The sequence below is a fragment of the Saccopteryx bilineata genome, chromosome 1 (genome assembly GCF_036850765.1).
Source record: "Saccopteryx bilineata isolate mSacBil1 chromosome 1, mSacBil1_pri_phased_curated, whole genome shotgun sequence".
Classification (NCBI taxonomy): domain Eukaryota; kingdom Metazoa; phylum Chordata; class Mammalia; order Chiroptera; family Emballonuridae; genus Saccopteryx; species Saccopteryx bilineata.
Window position 1 is genome coordinate 200,980,752 of NC_089490.1, and position 27,653 is coordinate 201,008,404.

Genomic DNA, 27,653 nt, shown 5'->3' on the forward strand with positions numbered 1-27,653 from the left:
CCGGTCGGGCGCATGCGGGAGTCTATCTGACTGTCTCTACCTGTTTCCAGCTTCCGAAAAATGAAGAAGAAGAAGAAAAAAAAAAGAGTATGAAGTTAATTCTTCAAGATTAAAGGAAGAAAAAAATCCAACCAGTCATCATAACAACTAAAATACACACTCTCAAATAAAAATTTAAAAAATCCCCTCAGACCTCCCAGTACTGCTCTGTATAGAGCACTATGAAAATAGGAAGGGGATTTCCTAACCCACTCCTCACTGGTCCCATTGCTCACAGTCACAGGGTGGCATCTGACCCACTGCCCCCTGGCCCCATTACTCCCACTCACAGGGTGGCATTTGACCCACTGCCCACTGGCCCCATTGCTCACACTCACAGGGTGGCATTTGACCCACTGCCCACTGGCCCCATTGCTCACACTCACAGGGTGGCATTTGACCCACTGCCCACTGGCCCCATTGCTCACACTCACAGGGTGGCATCTGACCCACTGCCCACTGGCCCCATTACTCCCACTCACAGGGTGGCATTTGACCCACTGCCCACTGGCCCTATTGCTCACACTCACAGGGTGGCATCTGACCCACTGCCTACTGGCCCCATTGCTCACACTCACAGGATGGCATTTGACCCATTGGCCCCATTGCTCCCACTCACAGGATGGCATCTGACCCACTGCCCACTGACCCCATTGCTCACACTCAAAAGGATGGCATTTGACCCACTGGCCCCATTGCTCCCACTCACAGGATGGCATTTGACCCACTGGCCCCATTGCTCACACTCACAGGGTGGCATTCAGCAGCAAGACTCTTACCCCTACAAGGAAACAGCACCTCGTCCAAGCATTTATTCTAGCATCTGGACGTGGGGATCGATCTTGTAAACCCTCAGCTTCACACTCAGAGAAAGACTTATTAAACTGTCACAGCACAATGGCTCGGACATCTCTTCCAGAACTGCCGTTAACTTACTGAGCGCCAACAGACAACAGGCAAAGGGGAAAGCTCTCTGCACGGGCTAGGACAGTGCACATAGATGGGTAGTGAGTACGTTTTGTTCCAGGTGCTATTCTGAGCAGTTCAGTTAAGTGTTTTATCGATCCTCGTAATAACTCTATCAAGTCAGTTTTATTATTGTTATGCCTATTCCATTGGCAAGAAAACTGATGCCCAGAAATGTAAAATTACCTGCACTGCAATTAGAAACAGTGGAGTTGGGATTCAGTTCTGCAAAGCTTGATTCCCAAGACTGTGCTCTTAATGTTAAGCTGGAGTTCGTTACTTTTATGCCCTAATTGTAGGACATGTAAAGGGGGGCTATGTCCTGACCCTTTGAGGCTCAGACCAGGAGGAAGTTGGGCTGTCCCTGCCCATCTTCAGGTGTTGCTAAGCAGTGACCCCAATAGGCATGGAGCTAGGCCCCTGGGAAGAAATGTTCTCAGTCCTTAATGTTTCACTCTGGACATTCAGCCCTTCTCTGGGAAGAAGGTCCCAGACTTCTAAGCAAAGCGTGTGAGTGGTCTTCCCTCTTTTCATGTCGCTTGTCACTATCCCCTTCTCTCAGATTCCCTCCTGTGTCCCCAGCCAGACCTTACTGGCCACTCAGGTGTCTCTTCCTTCTCAGCCGGCCTTTCAAGTATTGACAGAATTCCCAGCAGCCAGTTCCTGCTCTCCCTCTTTATATTTCCACATTCTCACCTCAAGAGTTATTCTTCGATTCCTTGATTTACCTGTGCTCTCAGTACTTGCTGACTCCCAAATCTGTCTCCAGCCCTGACCCTGAACCTCAGTGTCACACGTTTATTCAACGCCCTGGGAACACAGCTAGACCAACCAAAAGGTCTGACCTAGGGGCCTTCCCTGTCTCTCTGAACAAGGTCCCATATTATCACCTCCATTGAAAAGGACTTCAGTAGAGTAAAATAACTTTTAAAACTTAGAAAACATAAATATTCTTATTGTGGCTAGTGATGGGTTAACAAGGGCCAAAATCTCTGACACTCCCTCATCAAGAGGTCACAGGTATTTCTCCGCCCGGGCTACTCTGACACATTAAGTGTTATGGGCGTGACGCCATGACACTTCCAGGCCTGGCCTTTAAGAACACTGGCAGCCTCCACCTGAGGTTCTTGGGTCCCAACGTCACCACATAAGAAGTCCTACAATCCTGCTGAAGGACCACACTGAGAAGCCCAGAAACCACAAGATCAGAGACAGGGGGCCTGCTGAGCCTACCCTTCCAGCCATCTCTACCAAGGTCCCAGGCCTGAGTGAAGCCATCTTGGACCTTCCTGGCCACCCAGTCACCAAGTAAATACCTTTAAGTGACATCACTCAGCCACACAAATCAGAAGAACCTCTCACTGCCCCCCTACCCCTAATTTCTGAACTACAAAATCATGATATAGTAAAAATAGAACTAAAATTAACAAATCAAAATTTTAGAAGAATAAATAAAATTATCATTGTTTTGATCTTCATTTTAGGCATAGTTGGTTAGTCAACAATAGATAACCACAGTAAGTATGTGTTAACATGATGACATTTCTGGGAAAATTATCCCTTATATTCATTCAGTCCAAAGACAAATGTTCAATGAGGAAAATAATCAAAATGCATAAAGGCACACAGACCAACCTGATAATGGCATTTGTTGAGGCATCTGCGTCCGAGGCATTCACCAACAAGACGTCCGTTCCGGTAGGTGCATCTTCAGGAATTGTAGTGAAGTACATCTTACTGGCAAAAGTGGGCACGTTATCATTGACATCATCTACTACGACATGGATTGTTCCAGTTCCCGTCAGGGCAGGGGATCCTAGAAGGAAAGAAAAAAAAATCAAGTCTCCATGTTTATAAATAATACAGATAAGCAACTTTAATAACGAGCTGTAAACAGCACTACTGCAGAGAATTTAGAAGCATCTTCAATTAAATCTCTGAACGTAAGCAAGTGATTCAGATTTAATTTTTGAAAATAAAAATAGGTTCACTCATGAACTATATAGTATTTCAGCTCTTTCCTAGTAACACTGCAAAAAAACAAAAAGAGAAAAAAGTTTCAACGTCTCATTCTACTCTGAAGGTGCTGATTCGACAGTACAGAACACAACAGTATCATTTAAACGCCACAAAAGAGGCATCTCTGGCCTCTCTGAAGTCCCATTAAAATAACCCAAACCAGATTTGGAAAGTACCCATGGCCACGGAACAGCTGGCCCGCTCCGTGCCAACAAAGGCAGTGTTAGGAACTGTATTCCTTGCTGTGGCGATCAGTGTCAATGTCAGAAGTTTCAACTGGGTTCCTGAGGTCTTTACATCCCCGTGGCTGTACTAACTGGTATTTGTTTGTAGGGTGGAACAAAAGAAGCCTCCAGTTACATCTCAAAGCTGCAATCTGCCACTTTTTGGAAATAGCAGTATGTCGGAGCACTGACCTGGAATCCCTTTTATTGCATTTATTTAATATTGAACATGAACGTGAAACAATTCATGTGGATGTCCTGGTCCTGCTCTGATATCAACACACAGGGAAAAGCCAACACTGAGCAGAACCGTGGCCACACCATCTGCACAACACACAGTTGGCAGACGCTGAGTGGGCAAGATCCTATGTCCTTCTGGTTCGACTCTGTGATTTGTCCCCAAGTCAAAGGCAAAGTATCGGCCTTTTGCTGTGTTTTCAAATGTTCATTTCTGCCGGCCTCTGGACAAATGAGCCCGGAGAACAGAACCAGACATAAGCCGCAGGAACCGCAGCCCCTGTCCCCGGGAGAGGGGCCCCAGCCATTGGCCAGTTGAAGTTTGTGGGCCAACTGAAGACAATAATCTTGTTACAGATCTTTGAGTTTCTCACAAGGGACATGTTAAAGCTAAAATAAGTGTTGTCAGGGGTGTTATTGATGGACAATATTGGGTCTAAATCTCTTAAACATGTGTTTAGTTATATACTATTTGATAAAATGGAAATTAATGATCTGAATCGTCTTAGTGTTTCTTGTGCTGATTGAATTAGGAAAAAAATGAACAAAAGGGTATTTGTGCATTTGGGTGGACAAAGGGAATGTCATGGGAAGGAGAGCAACGTATGGGTGAACTGAGACGGGAATCACTAAATCAAGGGCCTAGAGGCAAAAAATGGGAGGGGAGGTAGGGCTCTTTGATCTCTTCTACTGACCTACTGACACTGCATTCCCTACAATGAATCCAAGTCTCTGCATCTGTAAAATGGGAACAATGAGGATAGAACCCACCCCAGAGAACTGAGGGGATGTCATGCGCTTAAGGTAATGCTGGTGCATAGTTAAAATGTTAACTCATTGTTCTCATGCTTGTAAAAACAAGAAAAATGAAAAATGACCATATGAAAGGTGTTTGTTTTTTTTCAAACTAGTGATTATGTTATTTTAATTTTTTTTATTTATTCATTTTTTAGAGAGGAGACAGAGAGAGAGAGAGAGAGAGAGAAAGGGAGGAGGAGCAGGAAGTATCAACTCCCATATGTGCCTGACCAGACAAGTGCAGGGTTTTGAACTGGCAATCTCAGTGTTCCAGGTTAATGCTTTATCCACTGCGCAACCACAGGTCAGGCATGAAAGGTGCGTTTTTGTTTGTTTGTTTGTTTGTTTTTTAATTTTTTTCCCCTTTTTTGTATTTTTTCTGAAGCTGGAAACGGGGAGAGACAGTCAGACAGACTCCCACATGCGCCGGACTGGGATCTACCTGGCACGCCCACCAGGGGCGACGCTCTGCCCACCAGGGGGCGATGCTCTGCCTCTCCAGGGTGTCGCTCTGTTGCGACCAGAGCCACTTCAGTGCCTGGGGCAGAGGCCAAGGAGCCATCCCCAGTGCCCGGGCTATCTTTGCTCCAATGGAGCATCGGCTGCGGGAGGGGAAGAGAGAGACAGAGAGGAAGGAGAGGGGGAGGGGTGGAGAGGCAGATGGGCGCCTCTCCTGTGTGCCCTGGCCGGGAATCGAACCCAGGACTTCTGCACGCCAGGCCGACGCTCTACCACTGAGCCAACCGGCCAGGGCCGAAAGGTGCGTTTTTAATCTAACAAATATCTGTGTCATAGGTCTCAGAATGTTTATTGCCCCACAAATCTTTGAACTTGATGCACCAATAATATTATTCAAGAAAACATTTTGAATCATCCTCTCAATGAGTCCCTGGTAGTATAAATATACAGCCATTTAGCTCTGAAAAATTTCACAGCTTTGTGGAAGGCACGTAAAATTGGAAATTATGAAGTGTAAAAATTTTAAACTTACAGTGAGAGTTTAAAGAAGACTTGAATATTTCTGATAAGCACATGGCTGTCTCCCTGACGACACTTCCACTGGTGAAGAAATGACCCGGTAAATTGCCGAGCAGAGGTTTTAGGTTTTGTACTGGCATTCTAATGTGTCTGGTGCCACGTCCAGAAAACCACATAAAATGGTGACTAACTCATTTGGTCAGGAACATGTGTTTTCTTTCTTTGTCTATAAACTATATAAATATTGTTCGTCATCTGTTTTCTGAATTAGTAAGCAAAAAAAAAAAAAAAAAAATGTTTACCCAGGAAAATATTCAGCAAGTTCAGTCTCACAGTCTTCCTACCAGAAGATATCTCATTTTTTCCAAGAAGATTTTAACAGCACATCAGTGACAAGAGATGGTTCTGGCTGGAGCAGCACTGGATAGGTGATCCCATAACCACAGGGGGTCATCTGGCAGACACAGAACCCTGAGGCCCCTCCTCTCATTAGCAGCAGCCACATCCACTGAGGGCGCATGTGGGCTCTCCACCCACCACTCTCCTCCCACTTGGAGAAGGGACAATTCCAGGCGCCATCTCTCCCAAGGCCTTGCTTTCTTCTGGCCTGAGATATGATGCTGGTCTTATATTGAATAATAAAACTTTAAAAAGACATTTTTCTAAATTTCTAAATCTTCTATGGAGATTTAACTAATCTCAAATTTTTAAACAGCCTGCAAGATGTTTAACCTTTATTGTTGGGGGTCGGGCCAACCACTCACACCCGGCTCCAGCCTCCTGCTGGTCCACCCACAGCAGGCGCTCCGAGTCACTGCCTCCCTGCAAGAGGACAAAACACCGGGAGAAAATGGGAACACCCCTGACTTCTAGAGAGTGTCTCATCTCTGTAGCACCATGGCAGATGGAGGACTTCCTCTTATCTGATAGCTGACCTATGAAGCCTTTTGTTGTGTTTCTGGGTGTTTGCCTGTTTTTGAACCTTCTCTCTTCACTGTGTGAAGAAATGGTAAGGTGCTTATGTCCCTGGTGCCCAACATTTTTTTGTTTCTAACCCATGGGAAGAGCTGCGTAACACTTACTACTATTTTATCTTCACTCCAGAATTCTCCACTGGCTCCAGGCTGATACATCCAAGTGACTACTTGTTGTCTCCTCTTGCAAGTTATCAAAGGGCCCATCATTCGTATGTCAAAAACTGAAATCATCCTCATTCTCTGGAAACTTAGCCCACATACTTATATATAAATAGAAACACATAGGTACTTATACATGTATCCATACATATTTATGTACACGTTATTGAACACTTACTTGATAGCCATTATATGTATGAGTATTTTATATGTGTTACTCATTTAATATGCAGATTCCATGAAATAGGTATTATTTAATTTTTTTAATGAAGAACTGGAGATGAAGAATTTTAGCAATTTATTGGCATGCAGCCAGAGTGGGCTGGGAGAGGGAGAGCTGATTTCAAACTAAAAAAAAAACACACAAAATCTCTTCTCTGTTCATTAGTCTCATATAACTTTGTGCCACTCACTGCAGGTGTTTTTCTCTGTATTATTATTATTACTATTATTACCAATGTACTTCTGCCATATCCACTGTTAAGGTATAAGCTAATTGAGAGCAGGATTAATTGTGTTTAATTCATCACTCTATAAACCCACAATGCATTCCATTAAGCTCTGGCCTTGATCTTTATTACCTTTTCCCTTGATTTTATATATGGGAATCAGATCTAGTAACTATATGGTTCAATGTTCAAAGAGCTGAACACTTCTGGAACTATACATCTGGGAACATTGCCCTTAGCCTGAGGCTGGAGTCAGAGAACAAGACAGCAAGTGAAGGTCAACATTTTGGAGATAGTTGATTACTTATAAACAGAGGGTCCCAATTAATCCTGAATCTCACGAGAAGAATCCAAAGACTAGGAGCCAATGTTGAGCCTGCATAGAGCTGATAATGATAATTATATAGGTAGTGGCGTAACAGGACAAGAGTGTTCAATTTCACCTAGGATTATTTATGAGAACCAGATGCACTCCGAAAAAACCACTCTGACTCCTCGCAGAGGAAAGAGAGCCAATGAAAAGGGCACAAGATACAAATGAAATAAGAGGCCACGGTCTCAGAAATGGCGACTTAGATAGGCCTGAAGTGTGCAGCGGACATATGAAATATAATCAAAATCAGAAGATAAAAATAAATTAAAATTTTTAATTTATAAAATTATATATATATATTGTATATATACATATATGTATATGTGTATTATGTATAGACTATATAGAAATATAAAACAAACTGGTAAATTTATAGGAACTTTCTGAAATTTTTAGAATAGCAAAGAATACCTATGATTTTGAAGAGCATTTATTTTAAGTGTGCTAAAACAAATCACACATACACACAGAGAAAGGCTGTTCATAGCTTTGTCGGAGTCCAATTTTGTATTCTTGAATTTGAGAGATGATCTCAAACTAGTATTATCTTTGATTGTTGGTCCCTTAATAAGGTCAAATACATCAATGAATATAGTTCAAGAAAATTTAAAATAAAATTTTAAAAGGAAAAAGGTTTCAGGCCACTGCTCTATCAGAAAACACGTCTTTAATAAGTGAAAGGAATGAGTCTACATGATTAAAGTTCAAACTTCAGGCAAATTACATGTTTCTGTGTTAGCTCCTCTATGTTAAACACACTTTCCTAAAACGTGAAAAATCATTCAGCAGAAAAAGGATTTTTGCTTAACTGAAAATCTGTTGCTTTGCAACAAAGCTGATTTCATTCTTGACGTCAAACGTGCTGAATGAGTCCTCTGACTAATTGTATTTGTTGTAATAAAGTATTAGTTTCTTTTTCCCATGAAGTACACGTTTTTTTCTCACAGTAAGTAAGCCATTCTGTAAGTACTGAAATTTAGCCATTCTGTATTAACACTGAACGTTATGTGGTTATATTTAAATTTGAATCCAGAAAATGTACCAGGCAAATAAGCATGGAGTCTTTTTAATACAACCAACAGTGTTGCATTTAAAAAATTCCATTTTAGCCCTGGCCAGTTGGCTCAGCAGTAGAGCGTTGGCCTGGCGTGCGGGGGACCCGGGTTCTATTCCCGGCCAGGGCACATAGGAGAAGCGCCCATTTGCTTCTCCACCCTCCCCCCTTCCTTCCTCTCTGTCTCTCTCTTCCCCTCCCGCAGCCAAGGCTCCATTGGAGCAAAGATGGTCCGGGTGCTGGGGATGGCTCCTTGGCCTCTGCCCCAGGCGCTAGAGTAGCTCTGGTCGCGGCAGAGCGACGCCCCAGAGGGGCAGAGCATTGCCCCCTGGTGGGCAGAGCGGCGCCCCTGGTGGGTGTGCTGGGTGGATCCCGGTCGGGCACATGCGGGAGTCTATCTGACTGTCTCTCCTCTTTCCAGCTTCAGAAAAAAAAATACAAAAAAAAAATCCATTTTATAATATAGTTTCTTACTACTACATAGTTCTACAAATATGTTTATATAAATTAGGTATAAACACATTTAAGTCACAATTTACTATTTAATTACTTCTGAAAGAACCTTTGCAAAAACATTATATTTCCTTAATATAAATTCTTATGTAAAATCGATGTGACAAAACTGAAGAATCTACTTTGTGATGTTATAAAATATCTATTTTGCGATGTTGAAAATAACACTGAAAAGCTGCACAATGTGAATGTACTTAACTCCACGGAACTGTACATCACAATGGTTAGAACAGTACACTTTATGTTATGTGTATTTTACAATTTTAAAAATTTTACTAAGAAAAAGATAATGTTAAGTAAATATTTTATCCCCACAAAGAACATCACAAGGAATTTCTGCTTAGAGGACATTAACAAAACAAAAAACCTTGAAACTCAAACAGGAGAGGATACCACCAAATTCTAAACAAAACTTGCCTCCTACCTATTTAGTATAAGTATCAAATTATATATTTATGGAATCCTTATAAAGATAGATTATAAAATGACAAAGTTTTAACAGGATAAAATTAGAGGACTTATGAAAAAAAGTTCTTCACTGTGAGATCAAGTTATTTTCTATAACATTTAATGTTTATCTTTTAGGTAATATAAACTTTTTTAATATTGCAAATTGTTTCTTCCCATTTTGAAAGTTGATTTTCCTTGGTGCACTCTGATTTATAGCTTATATGATGTAAACAAAGAGTTAAATAAAGTTATTTTATCAACTTTTAATTCTATGCAACATTATGGCAATTCTAGCCCCTATTTAATAGAGTTTTGGGAGTTAAATCTCTTATTGTGTTATATATGAATATATAAATAAAATTCTATTTAGAAAAAAATCTTCCTACTGTATAACAGATTTAAGGAAAATAATTTTAAATAAACGATTTATAATACTTAGAGATATCACCTAAAATCTTACTAGAAATAAGAGAAAGTAAAATAATCACCAGTTATCCACCTTGGAAACAAAATTATCATCTGAAACAATGATTGTCTATTAAAACTTCACCAGATTAGGCCCACCATGGAGTCACTCATGCTAAGCCCCACCTCAGCGAACCAGAACCTGACAAAGTTTCTGTGCTCAGCTCCCCCGGAAAAGGAAGCCCTGGGTCAACCAAGAGCACTCGCCTGCTCAGTACTCCGAGCTTTCCCTTTGCTGCAGGTAAGCAAAGCAGCCTTGCTTTCCCCAATGAGCAAGTGCCCAGTATAACCCTCTTGTTGCTGCTCACTGTGGTCTACAAAAATCTCTTGCTTGGTATAACTCCTTCAGCTCCTTTCTGTCCACTAGATCGGATGCTGCTTGCGTCATGACGTGCCAAATCTAAAGCCTACTCCTGCATCAGTCAGCTGTGGAAAGTCTTCCTGTTATACCTCCACTGGAAATAAACAGGACTGCCTTCGACTCAAATACAGAAGCCAGTTAAGTGCGTTTAATCTGCAGACGTTGAAGGTAACCCTAACATGATCTGATTTATGGAATGACTGATGCCTAGGAAAAATGTTCAAGAAATGTTTTCCTATTAAAAATGTTCATCAGAAGAGACAAGGCAAGCTCTTCGCCAACATCGTCCCACAAGCAACAGTGACAAGTGCAATCTTAGTGACAAAAACCAACTGTCTTCAGATGTAAAATGTCATACTCCACACTTCTGACCTCGCTTCTGATTACAGAGCTATTTGTAGTGCAGTGACCCTCTCAGCTAAACAGTGTGACAGACAGTATTAACTGAAAATGTCAACAGATCCTCACCAAAACAATAAAGCATGATGGTTGGCCCTTTTAGCTTTTAAAGTTAACTTTTACAAAAGCATCATGTTTCCTTTCCATGAAAAAGTAATTCCCAATCCCTGCATAAGAATGAAGCGTATTCCCTATTTCAGCAGATGATAAATGCCCTTAATTAGGAATGCTAATAACTGAACTTTTCCCCTCAGATCAATTAATTATGCTGACACATAGACACTTCATAACTAAGCCTTTTGGCCAACTCTGTAGCCAGGATATCTCCATATCCCTTTAATATATTAGCCTAAGAAGAGATAAAGAATAAAGTATTTAATATGTGCACCAATCAATCTCCTATCTCCAAATTGAATGCAAACACGCCCACAGCTCCCCTGACTCGCTGCAGTGCATGTCTGTGTATATCACACATACCGTACATGTCAGTGTAATAGTTACCATTTGCTTTGCACTCTATGCTGCATAAAACCTTGGATATGCATATCCTGATTTAAAGAGGAGAGCAACCCTTTGATTCCAAACATATGCATATTCTTATTTCATGAACTGTTTTAATGGCAGAAAACTACAAGCTGTTTTTTTGTTGTTTTTTTTTTTTTGCTTCATAAATCAATGCTCTAATACAAAAATAATTTTTAAACCAAAGAGAAGAAAGTCTGTGGAATGTGGTCTACAGAAACCATGCCATGGCAGGCAAGCGCACTGGTGGGATGCAGTGAGCCCTGGTTGAGAAACTGCTCCCGGCCAGGCTGACGGGCTTCCTGCCCCGTTTTCACTGACAAACAGTTGCTGGCCTATCAGCTAGCTTATCATCGCTAATACTCAGTTGTGTTTTTGTATTTCTTTTCATGTATAAAACTGGAATAAAAATGTAGTTGACAGGGCTGTTGTGAATGAGATAATATAGCACACACTCTGGCAAACACAAGCAATGTAGTACTCACAGACTAAATATCATCTAAAGGTTATGACTTTCCAAGTCTTATCTCTACTCAAATGTCTTCCTTGGGAACTAAACTTTTATATCTAATGATCTACCTGACAGCCCTTCTGCATATCTTATAATATCTAAAATAGAACATAGTCAAAAAAAATATTGGTAACCTGCCCTAAAATCTTCTCTCTTCCATCTCCAAATTTCTCAGGCCAGTACCTAGGACTCACCTTGATCCAGCTCATCCCTAACTTTCTGCTCCTCCAATTCCATCATTAGGTCCAAGGGGCTTCACTTTCAAATGGAGAAAACAGATAACTGCTTCACACTGCCTCTTCCCTGTCACCGAATGCCACGCGCTAGCATCTCTCAGGGACTGCTAGGCTGGCCTTTCACCCTCAACTCTGCATCTGCCCTGGTCCTCCACAATGGCCACAGGACAGATCTTTCCAAAATCCCCGGTCACTCCCCTGTTCAAAGCCCCACCAGGGCTTCTCCTCACTCTCTGTATCAAATCAAAGCTCCTGGCCCTGGCCTGAGAGACCCCTGCTCTGGCCTCTCTGCCTCTCTGCCCAGCCTCCTCCTCTCTTTCATCCTCATTCCCTTGCTGGTCTCCAGAAGTGACCATCTTGATCCTGCCAAAGGGCTGTTTCCTCTGCAATGCTCTGGACCCTGAGCATCAGGTCTCGACTCCGTGCTCCATGGCACTAACGCCTCCAGGTCCTCACTCTTGGGCCACGAACAGCCTTTAGTTAACTTGAGACAGTGCCTCGTACAATCACCGCTGGTCTACACACTCTATTTTGTTTACTGTCCACCATTTTGCCTTGACTGTAACCTCTCTAAAGACAGAGATGTTCACTACTCTATTTACAGTATCGAGAGGCATACCTGGAAGATGCTGCTCTGTAAATATTTTCTAACAAACACGATGCCGCTATTTGCTATGTAGTAACACGGCCCATAGGAGGACAGTGTCTCATTGACTAGAATCAAATCTCACTTATCAGGTCTTTTCAATTAGCATCATAATTTGATTTGAATAAATGCAAAAGGACAACTGGCTGTGCAAAGGACACTACCACCATCTTACACCTGTCATCCCTAATGGGTTCTTAAGTGTCTTCTCCTACTTTGCATGTCATTTGAGCAAGACCTAAAGTTAAGCTTCTTTGTAGAAGATCAATATTGAAATTATGGTTCCAATTAATTTGGTTTTACTTGAAAAATACTTTGAAACATTTATTTGCAGAAAGAAAATGGGCCATTAAATGTTTTATTCATTAAAGCACAATCAACAGCAACAAGCACATGGTTTACCAGAGTGGCTGTCTGGAGATGTGCGCTGAGCAGCCAGTGACCCTGCCTTGTGCGCGCAGCCCAGGCAAAGCGGCATGGCCTGGGGCGAAGGGGCACAGCGTAGGGTGAAGGGGCTTAGCGCAGCACAAAAGGGCGCTGCCCTGGGTGAAGGAGCAGCTCAGGGCGAAGGCTCGCGGCCCAGGTGGAGGGGCGCAGCACAGGGTGAAGGGGCGCAGCCCGGGGCACAGTCCTGTGCCTGGCAGCCCTGCTCTGGACATGTGTTCTGCACACTGCCTCATTATTCCAGGCCTCAATTCCCTTATCTGCAAAGTAAAGGAAATGAACTGGCTTATCGCCAACAAGTCTTCTGGTTATAAAATTATCATTTTAACTCAGATTTTTCTACTTGGTAATTTTTTGCTTATGTAGTTCTCTTTGAAAATGGCTCCGTCTCATGCACGGAATCATAACTGCATCGTCCTCTGCTGTCCAGTCAGCTCGCTGAAAAATTCATTTGGTTCCCTGAGAGCAGTGGCCGATATGCATGGCCTAGAGATTTCGAATTTACTGGTGAGGGCAAAAGATCACCTTAAGTTAAAAAATAAAAAATAACACAACTTTTTTTCTAAGAGATCAAGAAAAATTACTTGCATTGATGTCTATTTATTGAAATCCTTTCTTATGCACCAAAATATGCATAACAAAAATAAAAACAAGCGAAACTTTTTCCATGTTTACTTTATGTAGAGTCTTTGGTCCTTCTATGGAAGCGAGCGGAGGCCAAGCCCACACAGGTGGTGAGTGTTCTGTAGGGGAGGGGCACTTGGGGCTAAGGCAGATTGGGAACGTGAGCCGCTGGGCACAGAGCAGGGACAAGACCTGCCTAGCAACGCCTCACAGATAACAGCGTTGAATCAGAGCCAGGAGGTGCAGGGGAGAGTCATGAGAGCATAGCTCACACAGTCTTTACAGCCATAAAATGCTTCAGTAGGTCCTGACATATGACCGTAATTCATCACATCATGCTGAACACCGCAGAGCCTTAAATCCTCATGCTGCTTTTCAAAGCGGAGACCAATGGGTGACCACAACCGATGCCACAAACACTTGTGGAGTTTAGGCTATGAGCTTGGAAAGACTGGCATTCTTCCTTTTGATAGGTCCTTTGAAAAATCTGCACAGGAAGACTTTTTAATAACAGATATAAGTATGATAAATGGATATGAAATCATGGTTGCATAGAGAAATAATAGGGTGGTGGTGATTAACTGATAAATAATGATCATTTTTCACTCACTAAATCATTCATTCATTCATTCATTCATTCATTCAACAAATGTTTATTAAGCACCTGCGAGGGGGAGGTTCTATTCTGGGTGTTTCTGTAAATTCAGTGTTGGACAAGACAGGGAGTTTACATTCCACAGGAAGGGGGACAGACACTGGTGCGGTAAACCAGTCATACATGTATTATGTCCTATTATACACGGTCATACAATTTTAGGCAGCAGTTAGCGTTTGGAAGAAATCACAAGGTTAACTCATGGAAAGTGACACTTGAGAGGGACAGGACCATTATATGGGTAGTCAGGTAAGTCCTCTTTGAGAAGATGTTTTACCCAGATATAATGACAATTAGTCAAGAGATGAATGTGCTCCCCCTTCCAACAGCAACAAAACAGCTTGCTACAAAGCAAAACACACAACCAAGTGCAAAAGGCCAAGGGCAGGGAAAGATGGGCATTTATAAAGAAGACAGGTAAGTGGACAGAGGCCAGGTCATTTCATGCCATCCGGTCGGTCAGTGGTAAGAAATTTAGATTTCCTTCCTGGATACCATGGAGGGATTTTTAAGCAAGTCATGGGACATGATGATATAATTTATACTTTCAAAGTTTCTGAGCTGCTTGTTGGAGGAGGTACCATGGGGAGAACCAATAAGCATTAGGAAGCTATCATACTAGCCCTGGCCTAGACTAAGGGGGTGGTGGTGGAAGTAAAGAAAAGTGTATATGTTCAGGACATGTTTCATATTATGAGAAGCGCAGTCTACTTGTAAATGGACTTGTGGAATGTAGCATACCGGAAGAAGAATAAATAATGATAACAAGATTTGCCTTGAGCAACTGTAAAATCATAGACAGGGGTTCTTTCTAGAGGTTAGGGAGGTAGATAGAAGTCAGAAAGTTCTATCTGGCCTTACTAAGCTTGCGTTGAACAGCAAACATGTTAAATAATATTAATAACTACAGTAAGTCATTATCTTATTTTTTCCTGCCAATAAGTCAAATAGGAGTTAGTATTTCCATTCTATAGATACAAACATGAAGGTCACTTGTCGAAGGTCATGTAACCAGAAGTTGCAGAGGAGTGGGATTTGAGCCTTATAAAAAAAAAACTATAAAGCATTTCCTCTAGGATATACTTCCATTTTGTTAATTAATTCTCTGAATTTCTTTTTTTTTTAATAAAGTAAACTGTTCTGGGTTTCTTGATTACTCCTTGTAACTTACTATATTGAAATCATTCTAATAGGCCCTGGCCAGTTGGCTTAGTAGTAGAGCATCGGCCCAGTGTATGGATGTCCCAGATTTGACTCCCAGCCAAGGCGCACAGGAGAAGTGCCCATCTGCTTCTCCACCCTTCTCTCTCTCTTTTCTCTCTCTCTCTCTCTCTCTCTCTCTCTCTCTCTCTCTCTCTCTTCCCCTCCAGCAGCCATGGCTCAATTGGAGTGAGTTGGCCCTGAGTGCTGAGGATGGCTCCATGGCCTCTGCCTCAGGCGCTAGAATGGCTCTGGTTTTAACAGAGTAAGGGCCCCAGATGGGCAGAGCATCACCCCCTAGTGGGCTTGCCAGGTGGATCCAGGTCAGGGCCCATGTAGGAGTCTGTCACTGCCTCCCCTCTTCTCACTAAAAGAAAAAAGAAAAACATTCTGTTTCTTAGTGCACATATGAGAAAATGGTGAGAGACAGTCTTGTGAGGAAGGCTGCTTGGGAACAGAAGGTCGAACCACGTGTGGTACACAAGCAATCACAGCCAGCTTCTCTCTGAGAAGGGCCCGGAAGCTGGGTTCTCTGAAGAACCCACCTTCCTGCAGTGAGCTGAAGCTTTAGCCTCCTGGGACTTGCTACTTAGTACAGTCCATCATTCTAGAAGAAACAACAGTAATTCACATAGAAGAAAGGCAGACTCTCTGCGCTTTAAGTTATAGTTAAACAAAATAGCTTTACTCGAGTTGTAGTCTCATTAAGTTGCTGCGTAGAGATTTAATCTTATAGGAGAAAAAAAAAAGGTAGACTTATGATACTCCGTTCTGGCTCGGTTATTTAGCAATGTAACTCAGTCCCACACATGTAGGACAGTGTACAGTGTGGTCGCAGCTCATTTGGAGTCGGAGCTGGGGGCAGTTAGAGAGATTCCAGATGTACTACCCTGCAACCACAGTCAGTAAATAACAATATGGTGATAGGGCAGTGCTAATATTTTCTCCAAAAACATACTCCAAGATTTAGAGGTTTGCTGATTATAAAAAGAAGCCCCTGCTGCACTTTCTGCCCTATTACCAAAGCTGATTCATCTTTGGACCGACACCAGGTAAGAATTTAAAGAGAGCAAAGGAAAAGAGAGTTACAGCAAAGATATACAACTGTCAAACTTCTTTGTTCAGAACACTTTGATTTTTCCTGGTTCTGACAACATGGCAAATGAGAGAATAACGTGGCATCTGGCACCTGAGGGCTGCCATGCTTTTTGTGCATTTTCTCATGTCATCTACCAGCTTGACTGTTAAATCACAGCAGTGCATGTGTATTTTACATCCTGGTCAGAGGTTTCAATTCCTGGAATAGGAGATTAAACTGCAGACTCTGGGGCCTGATAGCTAAAGCTCTCCCATAAAGAGCTTATTTATGATATCAAATGCATGCAAAGGAATTGAACGTGAAACCACAGTCACACAGGAATCTTAACAACTTTAAGATCATTGAGTCTAACTTCCCTGATTGCTTTCTATGTTATCTATATTAAATGATCTTCAGACACCTAACTGACTACTTCACCTGAGTGGCCCCAGAAACACCAGTCCATTTCAAGGCTCCTTGGAGAAAAAAAAAAAAAATCTGGGCATTGGGACAAAGTCCAATCATGTCTCCAATTTCCAAGACTGCCAGAATACCATGACCTAAGACACCAGTGCACGGAGTCTCACTCATGTTCCGTGGCACCCCACCTAACTGAGTGACAAACTTCTGAATACCTTCATTTTGCTGATAATCTGGATTTTCACTCTCAATAGCTCATAACTCTCCTCTCTCCATATGGGGAGGATCTACACAAACGTCGTCTTCACATTTCTCATGTAATGGCCATGGTCCTTCATAGATGCAAGAGTTGCATGTCAAATATTTGTCCTTATGTTAAAGAAGTCTAGGTTCCTGATTTTCCTCAGGGTCAAGGCGGATGGCTTCAGGACCTCACAGTGTGCTCCCTGTGCCAGGACTGGGTTCTTACACAGTCTGCACGTTTGGACCAATGCATTATTGACTCTCCTTGTAGAAGTGCATCCTAAGGGACTGACTCATCCCTATCTATCACAAGAGAACACTTTTAGCTCCATGATTTCAGGTTTTCTTCCTTTCTTCTTTTTTTCTCTTCTTCCCTAATGAAATTCCTTTTTGTGTGGTCATTTTGATGGAGAAACAGAATTAAAAGTGGTGGGGAAGTCTGCTGGCTAACTCACAAAACCCTCCTTAACCGTAATTTGTCTGAACTACATTTTTCAAAATCTGTGGTCTGTTGAAATAGTTAAAAGCTTACTATGCAATATGTTATGTGTAATTTTGAAAAGAAACACCTAATGAAGTAAAGAAACTTCTGCTGTAGCCATATATAAAATGAAACTTAAACTGCAATCTTTGAGAAGGGTTTTTAAACCAATCCATAATCTTTGAACAAGACTACTTATGAAGTAAGAAGCAAGACAAGTATTTCTAAGAATTTAAAAATATTTAAAGTGCACAAATCATAATTCTTACTGAAATTATTGTACGTGCTATGTGATAGGCACATTTAACCTTATAATAAAGTACTTGGTAATTACTCTTATCCCCATTACCGAAGAAGGACGCTGAGGCTGCAAGAGATGATACACTTTACTTGAAGGACCAAGACAGTCAGGACAGAAACGAAATTCAAATCAAGGTCAATTCTAATTCAAAACTTGCATCATATTACATGGACTGCTATTGGGTTTGCTTTGCAGACAACATAATCTTGGGAATAAATATTTTTTTCAGGTTTTACTTGACCTGCACTCTAAAATCTTCCGTATACTCTGAATTTGGAAGTCAGATAGGCTAGGTAGGGTCTGAATCCCACCCTGTTACGTATTAACTGTGAAACCCTGGACAAATTAGCTGTGTAAAACTTGAGCTTGGGTTTATTGTAAGTGAAGTGGAAATAAAAACACTTAAGTCTTTGAGATGATAAGGAACAGTAACGTGGGACAACGGGTGAGTGTCTATAAAGCCTGGCACGCCACCTGGCACAGACAGCTAGCCGTACATCAGAAAAACCACCATGCCCTTCTATTTAACAACACTTCCCCCTCCCGGCTGCCTAGGCACATAAAAGGATTTGGAAATTCTCAGAATTATTTGGTTGAAAACAGACACTCTTGGCTACATGGGTACATCGCTCTCTGCCACAGCACTGGACTTAGAATGTCCCAGAATACAAGTCTCAGAACCAAGAACTTCTGGGGGCTGCGCCCTGCTCGTCCCGATCTCCCTGCACTGCACTCGACCTTCAAAACCACCTCCCACTGCCACCCTGGGATGACCGACGTGTGACACACATTTATAGTCACTAATGCCTTCATGAACTTGATGCCCAGTCCTGGGTTCTCTGCCCACACATCACCTCCACAGAGGGTCTGTGTGGGGGTGTACCTGGTATCAACCACATGTCTCCAGTCATAACTGGAGACAGAAGCTGAGACTGAGCCGTTTTAGTAATAAAACCTTGATTTCCAACATCTGCATCTCCACCAGTATTGACTCATTTTCAGCCCGTCTTCTCTCTGTGTGACCACTGACACCGGATTGATCTGAGCCATGTGATGGTGGCTGTCTTGTTCATGAGAAGGCTTTCCCTGCACACCTGCTGACCATGGAGCATGTGTGACAGCATACGAGGAACCACGTTCCAGGTCAGCTCGGTTCCAGTTTGATGTGGTCCCCAGACCGCATTCTGTTCCTCATGCCTCAGGGCTTAATGTTTGCATAAAATGTAACATGGCCATATGCACACATCAAAAAAACAAAACAAAACAACAGACACTATTGCTTTCTTTCATAAAGCAATCAATTCAGAAAATGACACTCCCAAAAGTACAGGCAAATAATACAGAGAGAGCCACCTCAGTTAATGATCAGTGGCACTATCATTTGAACACTTAATATAAGTCTATTGTTACTTATCATCTCCAACATCTCTTTTATAAGAAGTGATAAAACAATGTACTGTATAATCTGAAGTTGCTCATATATAAAAATATTAATTCATGGAATTTATAAAAAAACATTTTAATCATATAAAAATAGCTCATTTGAAAACTCAGAATTGTTCTCTTATATCAGTACCCATACATCAACCTGAGAAAATATATATGTGTGTGTGTGTGTGTGTGTGTGTGTGTGAGAGAGAGAGAGAGAGAGATTTTAGTCATCTGACCTTCCAGCAAATCTGCCTTGTCTTTAACCAATTTCAACACAATTTAAAAATATATGTTGGGCATAGATAAAGGTAAAGTGGAGAGTGATGGTGGTGTGAAAGTTACCATTGATCTCTGTCCTTGAAATTTCAACAAATTGAACAGCTATAATGCAACGAAAGAACCCCAGCTGGGCTCACAGCCTTGCCTGAAAGATTCACACATGCAATCAACTAAAGGTGGGAAGGGTTGAGAAGGGGGCAGAAGATAAGACACACTTGCAGTCAGGCTCCGAAGAGGAGAGAAATCCAAAGTGACTTCTAGGTCTCCTTCTGCCGGGAGGGGCAGAGCAATTGAGGGGCAGAGGGGGAAGATACTGAACCAAAGTGGCAGGAGGAGAGGTCATGGCCAGCGTTCCCACAGTCTGGCAGCAGCCCACACTTGGTGTAGACACAGAGAAAATGAAAGCGCGGCCCCTCCAGCCTGCCAGGTCCCTTGGATAAAGAAGATGTGGTACATATAATATATATAACGAAATACTCCTCAGCCATAAGAAATGATGACATATTGCCATTTACGACAATATGGATGGACCTTAAGAACATTATCTGAAGTGAAATAAGTAAATCAGAAAAGGCTAAGAACTATATGAATTAACACCTAGGCGGGATATAAAAATGAGACTCATGGACACAAAAGTGAGGCAGTTACCATGGGGAGGGGCTTGGGGGGAAGGGGGACAGAAAGGAATAAATAGGGACAAATATATGGTGATGGTGACGGAAAATGATCTGACTTTGAGTGATGGGTACACAACATAATCAACAGTTCAAATGCTACAGAGATGTTTATCTGAAACCTATGTACTCTTATTCATCAATGTCAAACCATTCAATTTAATTTTCTAAATAAAATTATAAAAAATATGTCAACATTATTAACTTCTTTAATACTAAGTTGTGACAATTCTTATAAATAAATGTCACATAAGGACAATGTTCCCTAATTCATTAATATTTTGGAAATTCATGATTCATAAATTCAGTCACTTATGTATTCAACAAATATTTAGGCAATACCTACTTCTTTCAGGCATGAAAGTTCTTTTAAAAATATTTCAATTTTGAACAAGAAGTATTTGATATTTATGAACAATATACAGAACATAAAATAGTGGTAAACAATAATAATACTTTTTTTAAAATTGTATTTTATACTACCTGCTATCTAACGTTGTATAGTGCCTCTTTTCAACACTACAGCTAATACAACGCTCCCATTACGTCTGTGGTCGTTCACTCCTCTGCTCCTGAGATCCGAACCCGGGGCTCTCACTGATACTCCCTTTGGAGCTCTGTGGGGCTTCTGCAAATGTCTATTACAGCTACTTAGAGTTGTGCGGAAACTAAAGACGGACCTGTGAAGGAGAACTCCGCACCCGCTCTCTTACCTCTGTGCCCAGTGAGAACCACCTGGTGTTTTCAAAGCTGACGTACTTGACGTGCCACGTGGCCCCATTGTGGGGTGCCAGGTCACCCCCACAGGCACGTGGGTGGCTTAGTGAGCAAGGACACATTTTGTCTCATGAGAAGAGAGCTTTGTTCATGACGCGCTGAAGCCCTCACCACTAGCATTTCATTCTGTAAAGTGATGTAGGTAACTGTAAGTTATATCACTACAACTGGGGCTCCAAGCACTAGTGACTGTCAGCAACTATTCCCATCAGTATCTACCTGACGGTAGATACAAATACTTTCTCTGACTCATATTATGAAGAAAGTCTTCACAGCCAAGCAAGCTGACAACAGACTTACCTGAATCAGTAGCTGTGACCACCAAGACAAAGTGGTCCTTGGTCTCCCGGTCCAAACTCTGCGTGACCAGCAGCTCTCCGCTGTCTGAGAGAATAAAAGCGCCGTCGTCATTACCCCCACACAGGACGTAGGTGAGCTTGCTGTTAGAACCCTGGTCATCATCTCTGGCCACCACCTGAAGGACAGCACAACACGTGCCCTGAATGTGAGTAAAACTAGCCCAATGCACACCGCCCAAGAAAAGTATCATTAAAGAGAGACAGAATCATATAGACCAGAGGTCCCTAATCCCCGGGCCACAGACTGGTACTGGTCCGTGGGCCATTTGGTACCGGTCAGCAGAGAAAGAATAAATAACTTACATTATTTCCGTTTTATTTATATTTAAGTCTGAACGATATTTTATTTTTAAAAAATGACCAGATTCCCTCTGTTACATCTGTCTAAGACTCACTCTTGACGCTTGTCTCAGTCACGTGATACATTTATCCATCCCACCATAAAGGCCGGTCCGTGAAAATATTTTCTGACATTAAACCGGTCCATGGCTCAAAAAAGGTTGGGGACCACTGATATAGACCACTAATAAAAGGGTTCAAAGACATAGTTTTAAGTTTCAAGGAAAAAAATAAATAAAATGGCATGGAGTAGTAAGTATTATTTGTGTAAAAACAGGCATAAAATCAATGTATAGCATTTTTGGAAGGCTTTTCAAAAAATTTAACAGCAGTTTCATCTTGGTGGTTGGATTTGTAAAGAGGAAAAACCCTGTTCGCAACCAAGTTCTCAAACTCGTACATCATTGCATTTTCTTACTATACATAGATATTCCTATGACTAGAGTGAAAAAAATTCAAAACTACACAAATTTCTAAATGTGTACAACATAAGTAAACACACACAAAAAAACGGAACTGAAGTGTAATATTCAATCTAAAAAGAGATCAGTAGGTATAATTTTCATAAACTTTTTAAAGATTTTTTTTATAACTACAATAAAGCGCTTATGGAAGGGAACAAAGACAGAGTGGGGGTAGCGTGAATGTTGTAATTAAGTTGGGTGGCATCTAGAGAACACAGTATTTGTTTAAATGTACGAACCTGGAGGACCGTTCTGGGCAGTGTCCCTAAATTCTCAGGGACATTGACAGAATATGGAGATAGCTCAAATATGGGAACAAAATCATTAATATCCAGCAGAACGATGCTGACCATGGAGGTGTCCGTTCTAGGGGTACTCCCCCGATCTGTTGCCTGAACAGTTAAAGAGTAAGTCGGGGTCTTTTCTCTATCCAACGGCTTCACCACGGTGATGGCCCCCGTGACAGAGTCAATTCGGAACTCCTGATGGGCATTCCCGTCCACAATGCCGTAGCGGACCTGGCCGTTCGTGCCTTCGTCTTCGTCGGTTGCGAAGACCTGGGTGACATCAGTGCCTGTGAGGGTGTCCTCTTTGATCTCCACTTTGTACAAAGCCTGAGCAAAAGCAGGGTTGTTGTCGTTGATGTCCAGTACTATCACCACGACCTCTGTAGAGGAGGAGAGAGACGGGTGACCTTTGTCGGTTGCCACCACGGTCAGGGTATAGTTAGAAACCTCTTCCCTGTCCAGCTCTCCAGTGAGCCGCACCTCGCCATCAATGGTCTCAATGCTGAACTTGTTCCCCAGGGGGTTCAGCAGGGTGTACTCAATATAGCTGTTGGGGCCGCTGTCGGGGTCCATGGCTTGAGCCTTGAAAACAATGGTGTCGATGGGTGTGTTTTCCGGAATGTAGGTCAGTTTCGGAGAAAGGAACGTCGGGGGGTTATCATTCACGTCCAGCAAAATAATGGAGACCTGAGCTGTGCTGGTGAATCTGGAGGCTGGAGGCAGTGGCAGGTCGTGCACCTGAACAACCAGGTTGTAAAAGGACTGACTCTCCCGATCCAAAGCTCTTAAGACGCTCAGTACTCCGTTCTTGTCCACCGTAAACTGCCCGAGGCCATCGCCCGATGCAATGCTGTACGCCAACTGGGAGTTGATGCCTACAGTGAGAGGAAAAACATTAAGTTCTCTTCAGTGCGTGCTGATTGCCAACTAAGCTGCACCAACATTCACATAATGTGAACCCGCGTGTTTGATATACGAGGCTTCCAAACACACCTTGTGTTGGGATGATTTAGCTGCGGTTAATTTTCTTTGTCACTAATGCATATGCATAATTCTTTTCCTGTTAACTTTTGATCTGAATAGATGTTTATAACCTGGTGAACCAATAATATATATACTGTTTGCTATTTACTACGGTGTTGACATGTTAAATTACACAAGAGGAAAAAATATTCCAGAGAGTGTATATTTTTCTATATATTTCCTTATTTCTATCACATAACTCCTGAGGGTTGAACATTAACAGTGCCACACTCTATACTATTAGCCAAAAAATTTATAACTTCAGTAATTTACTGAGGCCAACACCAATTTTCAGAGGAGGGTAATAAAATTTTCTAATGTATGGCATTAGTCATGGATACTTTAAGTCTACTTTTATATTTCTTGTCAGACCAATAAATACTTTTTAATTCCTATTAGGCACCTAGCTAATGGCCTTTGTAAAAATAATTCTGTCTCAAATTTTATTATGTATATGTAATGTGTTTTAAAAATATTTAAAGGAAATGTTAGCAATAAAATTATACATGAAAGGCTCCAAATATAAATGCTCACACTATTATTGGGCTATATTTAGATAGTATTTTATCTGTTTTTCCTAGAAGCAAATGTTACTTTTTAATTTAAAAACTATATATAAATCCTCATTTCAGAAGTTGACTACAGACATTCCTCTAACAAAGATGATATGAAAAATGGATCAACCTGTTGTTTTAATAAATCATTTACAGGCAAAAGGCAGATAAGCAGTGAAAACAAAGAAAAATTAGATTTTCTGACCCAGAGTAGCATTTTATTCACTGATTGAGAGCTAATGCCATGAACGTTTTAAAATTTTAATCCTAAAGACATTGAGATATTGTAGGATATTACAAGAGTTGCTAAGATATATATTATGTACCTAGATAACCCATCCTTCATAAAGATTTTATATTCTGGGATTTATACCAGGGGAAATTTATTCAGTTAATAATTGCTTACAAATAGCTCCTATATTTCTGAAACTAATTTCAACTATTAAGGTGTCAGAAATGCTACTCACTGTTTGCCAAGAGTCTTCTAGAACAACTTGATCACCCTTTCACTTTTTTTTTTTTTTTGAAAAAAATACTTGCTCAGGATTCTATGAATAACCCGTGTTACCTTTTTCCTTTCTTGCAACTCTTCAAGTTCCTTACAAAGGCAAGTTTTAGTTGAGTAATGGGATTTTCTTTTCTACCTAGTAGGGTCTGCCTCTTCTTTTTAAAAAATGCTAGATTTACTTTTTTCTATTGATTTTTATGGTCTCTGTCTAATGTCCTCTGTATATATCATATATTGATGCAGAGAAAAAACATTTATGAAAAAACTTACCGGCACTAGCTAATTCACCAAAATTTCTACGATAAACAAGGTAGGTTTTCCTCCTTGTGGGTTGTGGCTTTTAGTCTTTATAGCTTATGGCCATTTGCAAGTGAACAAGCAGAGGTTATAAAGTTCAGAATACTTAAACTTCTGATGATCAGAAAAAATATGAATAAATAAAGCAAATGAAGGCCACAGTCAATTCAATAGCAAGAGATAAAGAGAATTTTAAGACAGGTAGAACAAGGTCAAACAGTTTACTTCAATTCCTAAACTCAGAATTCCATCAGTTTAGGGAGGGAAAAAGCACTGTGATATATAGACTCCCAAAAGCTCCATCAATTGGTGCAATATATGGACAGATTACTTTCGAAGGAAATAAAATTATGAATAAAAAAGATAAAAAAGCACTGTGATATATAGACTCCCAAAAGCTCCATCAACTGGTGTAATATATGGACAGATTACTTTCAAAGGAGATATACCTATGAATAATTAATTTAATTTCATATATATTCATATCTTTGTTCTATACATATAATATATGTATATATTTAATACATATTTTTAAATCAAACTCTCTAAGGAAAATTTCTGTTTCCTATAACTAAATCCATGAGTGAATCCAGGATATTTATTCTCTGAGGCACTAATTCAGACAAATTATTGAGAAAAAGTTGTGGAAAATTACCTGGTTAATAATAATATCAACAAGCAGAGATATAAAATTTATTTCTCTGCAAGCATATAAAACCTTTCATGCCCAAGATCAAAAGAAATTTTTTAAAAAACTGCACACAGCTACAAAGCGATGGTCTCGCATTTCTACATAAACCAACGAAAACGGTCTACTGTGGATGCTGCCTCTTTGAGTAAACAACGAAATTGCAGAGGCAGAAAGAGAGCTTGACACCGAGATTTTCTAGCCATGCTGTTCACAGCAGAACAGCCTCTTTTTTTAAGGAAAGAGTTTGGTGGGATAGGCTGGTAGAGTAAGTTTAAACAGAATGACGAAAAAGAAAAATGTGATTATATAGTCAAATTCATCCTGGCAAATATATTAGGTAACAGTATTAAAATAAAACTGATGATAGCTGTCATTATCTCTAAGAACTATAACTACTTTTGCACAAATTAGCGTAACACCATCTAAAATCCAGCTCCTGCGTCCGGGACTGCAACCTCCCTGTTGCAGGTACTGCCAGGGATGCCTCTGCTACTTCCTGCACTGAGAAGCCCAGGACTCGCCACTCCTGACAAGTCTCAGTGGCCTTGGGCATGTGCTCTAAATCCACAGAATACATGTAGACATACTGAAACACAAAACTCTTCCAAACATTGGGAGGACCCTGAAAAGGAGCTCAGTGTCTCTCTTTCTGCCCTTTGCATCAAATATTAAAATCATGTAACAGTAAACACATTATTTTAAAATTCGATAGTTTACTCAAAGCATTCAGACTTGAATCTACTGTGCTTTTAGAGCCACCAGACTCTTAAAATTAAAACTGTTGCTATAGCTAACATTTGTGTTCAATGTTCTGAAAGTGGTGTAGTTACATGACTTCCTGGCTGTTTTACTGTGTATGCGTTGTTGTACTGAGTTTTAGGTGTTTTTTTGTTTGTTTCTTTGTTTTATGTTTCAGTATCATGGATAATTTAGTTCCAGGAAACATATCACATAACTATAGATATACAGTTCTGTTATAAAATGTGTACATTTATTCACAATATAAAAACCATTCACAAGTCAAATGGCCTGAATCGTGTACTATGCATATAGAGGTCAATTTGTCCAGGTATAATTACAGCCATTTTTTTCTCAAAACACTCTATGACTCCCCAATATTCTGAAGAGTATAAGGCTTATTTCTAAAGTAATGAAATAATTATCAAAGCCAGAATATTTCCTTAAACTTCAATTTACAAGAGTTAGCCTCAACATAGTTATTTGACCATATGCGTAGAAGCCTTGTGCTCAATACACACACACCCTATCCTGCCACCAGAGTAAAATATTTGCTTTATTTTTTTATTAATACATTTAATTTTAATTAGCAACATGCAACTATAATACTAGTTTAAAGCCTGAAGAGGAAACAACTTTTATAAATATTTTTTTTCTTCTGTGCTTCTTCTTTTTTGTGTGCTTTACTTTTATTAAATGATCTGTAACCTAAAAATTTAGGATAACTTCTTGGAGAATTTAGATATTGACAACAGAAACTCTTAAATTTATTATCATCTAAAAATTTCTTCATCTAAGAAGATGATAGTATTACCTCATCAGGAATATTTTAATCAGAAATTAAAATGAATCTATTAACTTTAAAAAATCTAAACAATATGGTGTGCAAAATACTTTGAGAACTATTCAGTGTGACTGAGTTGGCGATTTTAAACAAACAAGGTTACCCTTGTACAGTCTTAACAATATCCTTGAAATTCAGAGAGAATAGGAACTATGTCCTATATTTCAGGTCAAGGTACAGGAAATTACACTGATAAAAGTATTCAAAACTAAAACAATGGGGAAATGTAGCTTGACAATTAAAGGGGGGAAAAATCCATGACTCAAAGTCAGTGATTAATGTATGTCTGTGCTTATGTGCGCATGGAATATCCCAGCAAACTTTCACAAAGAAAGTTTCTTATATGTTATTTTCCCAGTTCCCTACATTTTAAGGTCTGTGGAAAAGTGATATTTATTCCATCATATGAAGCAATGGACTGTCTCTAACCCATAATAAATAAATCACAAAGAAACATGGCAGAAAATTCATCACTACAGAAAAGTCTGGACCAAGGCAGTCACAGGACGAAGGAGAAAACACCCGTGTCCAGGGAGCTGGTAAACTAATCAATATTATAATAACAA

At 40.7% G+C, this 27,653-nt stretch overlaps 1 protein-coding gene across 1 annotated transcript in view; it reads right to left on the reverse strand.

The window, feature by feature from the left end:
* The window catches only part of FAT4 (FAT atypical cadherin 4), a 170,229-nt gene that overhangs the window by 49,323 nt on the left and 93,253 nt on the right, over positions 1 to 27,653 (reverse strand). The window contains exons 5-7 of the mRNA XM_066233479.1: positions 22,385 to 23,307; positions 21,284 to 21,458; positions 2,641 to 2,821 (exon numbers count right to left, since the gene is read on the reverse strand). Of these exons, the coding sequence (XP_066089576.1) occupies positions 2,641 to 2,821; positions 21,284 to 21,458; positions 22,385 to 23,307 (1,279 nt within the window). The remainder of the gene's footprint in view (positions 1 to 2,640; positions 2,822 to 21,283; positions 21,459 to 22,384; positions 23,308 to 27,653) is intronic.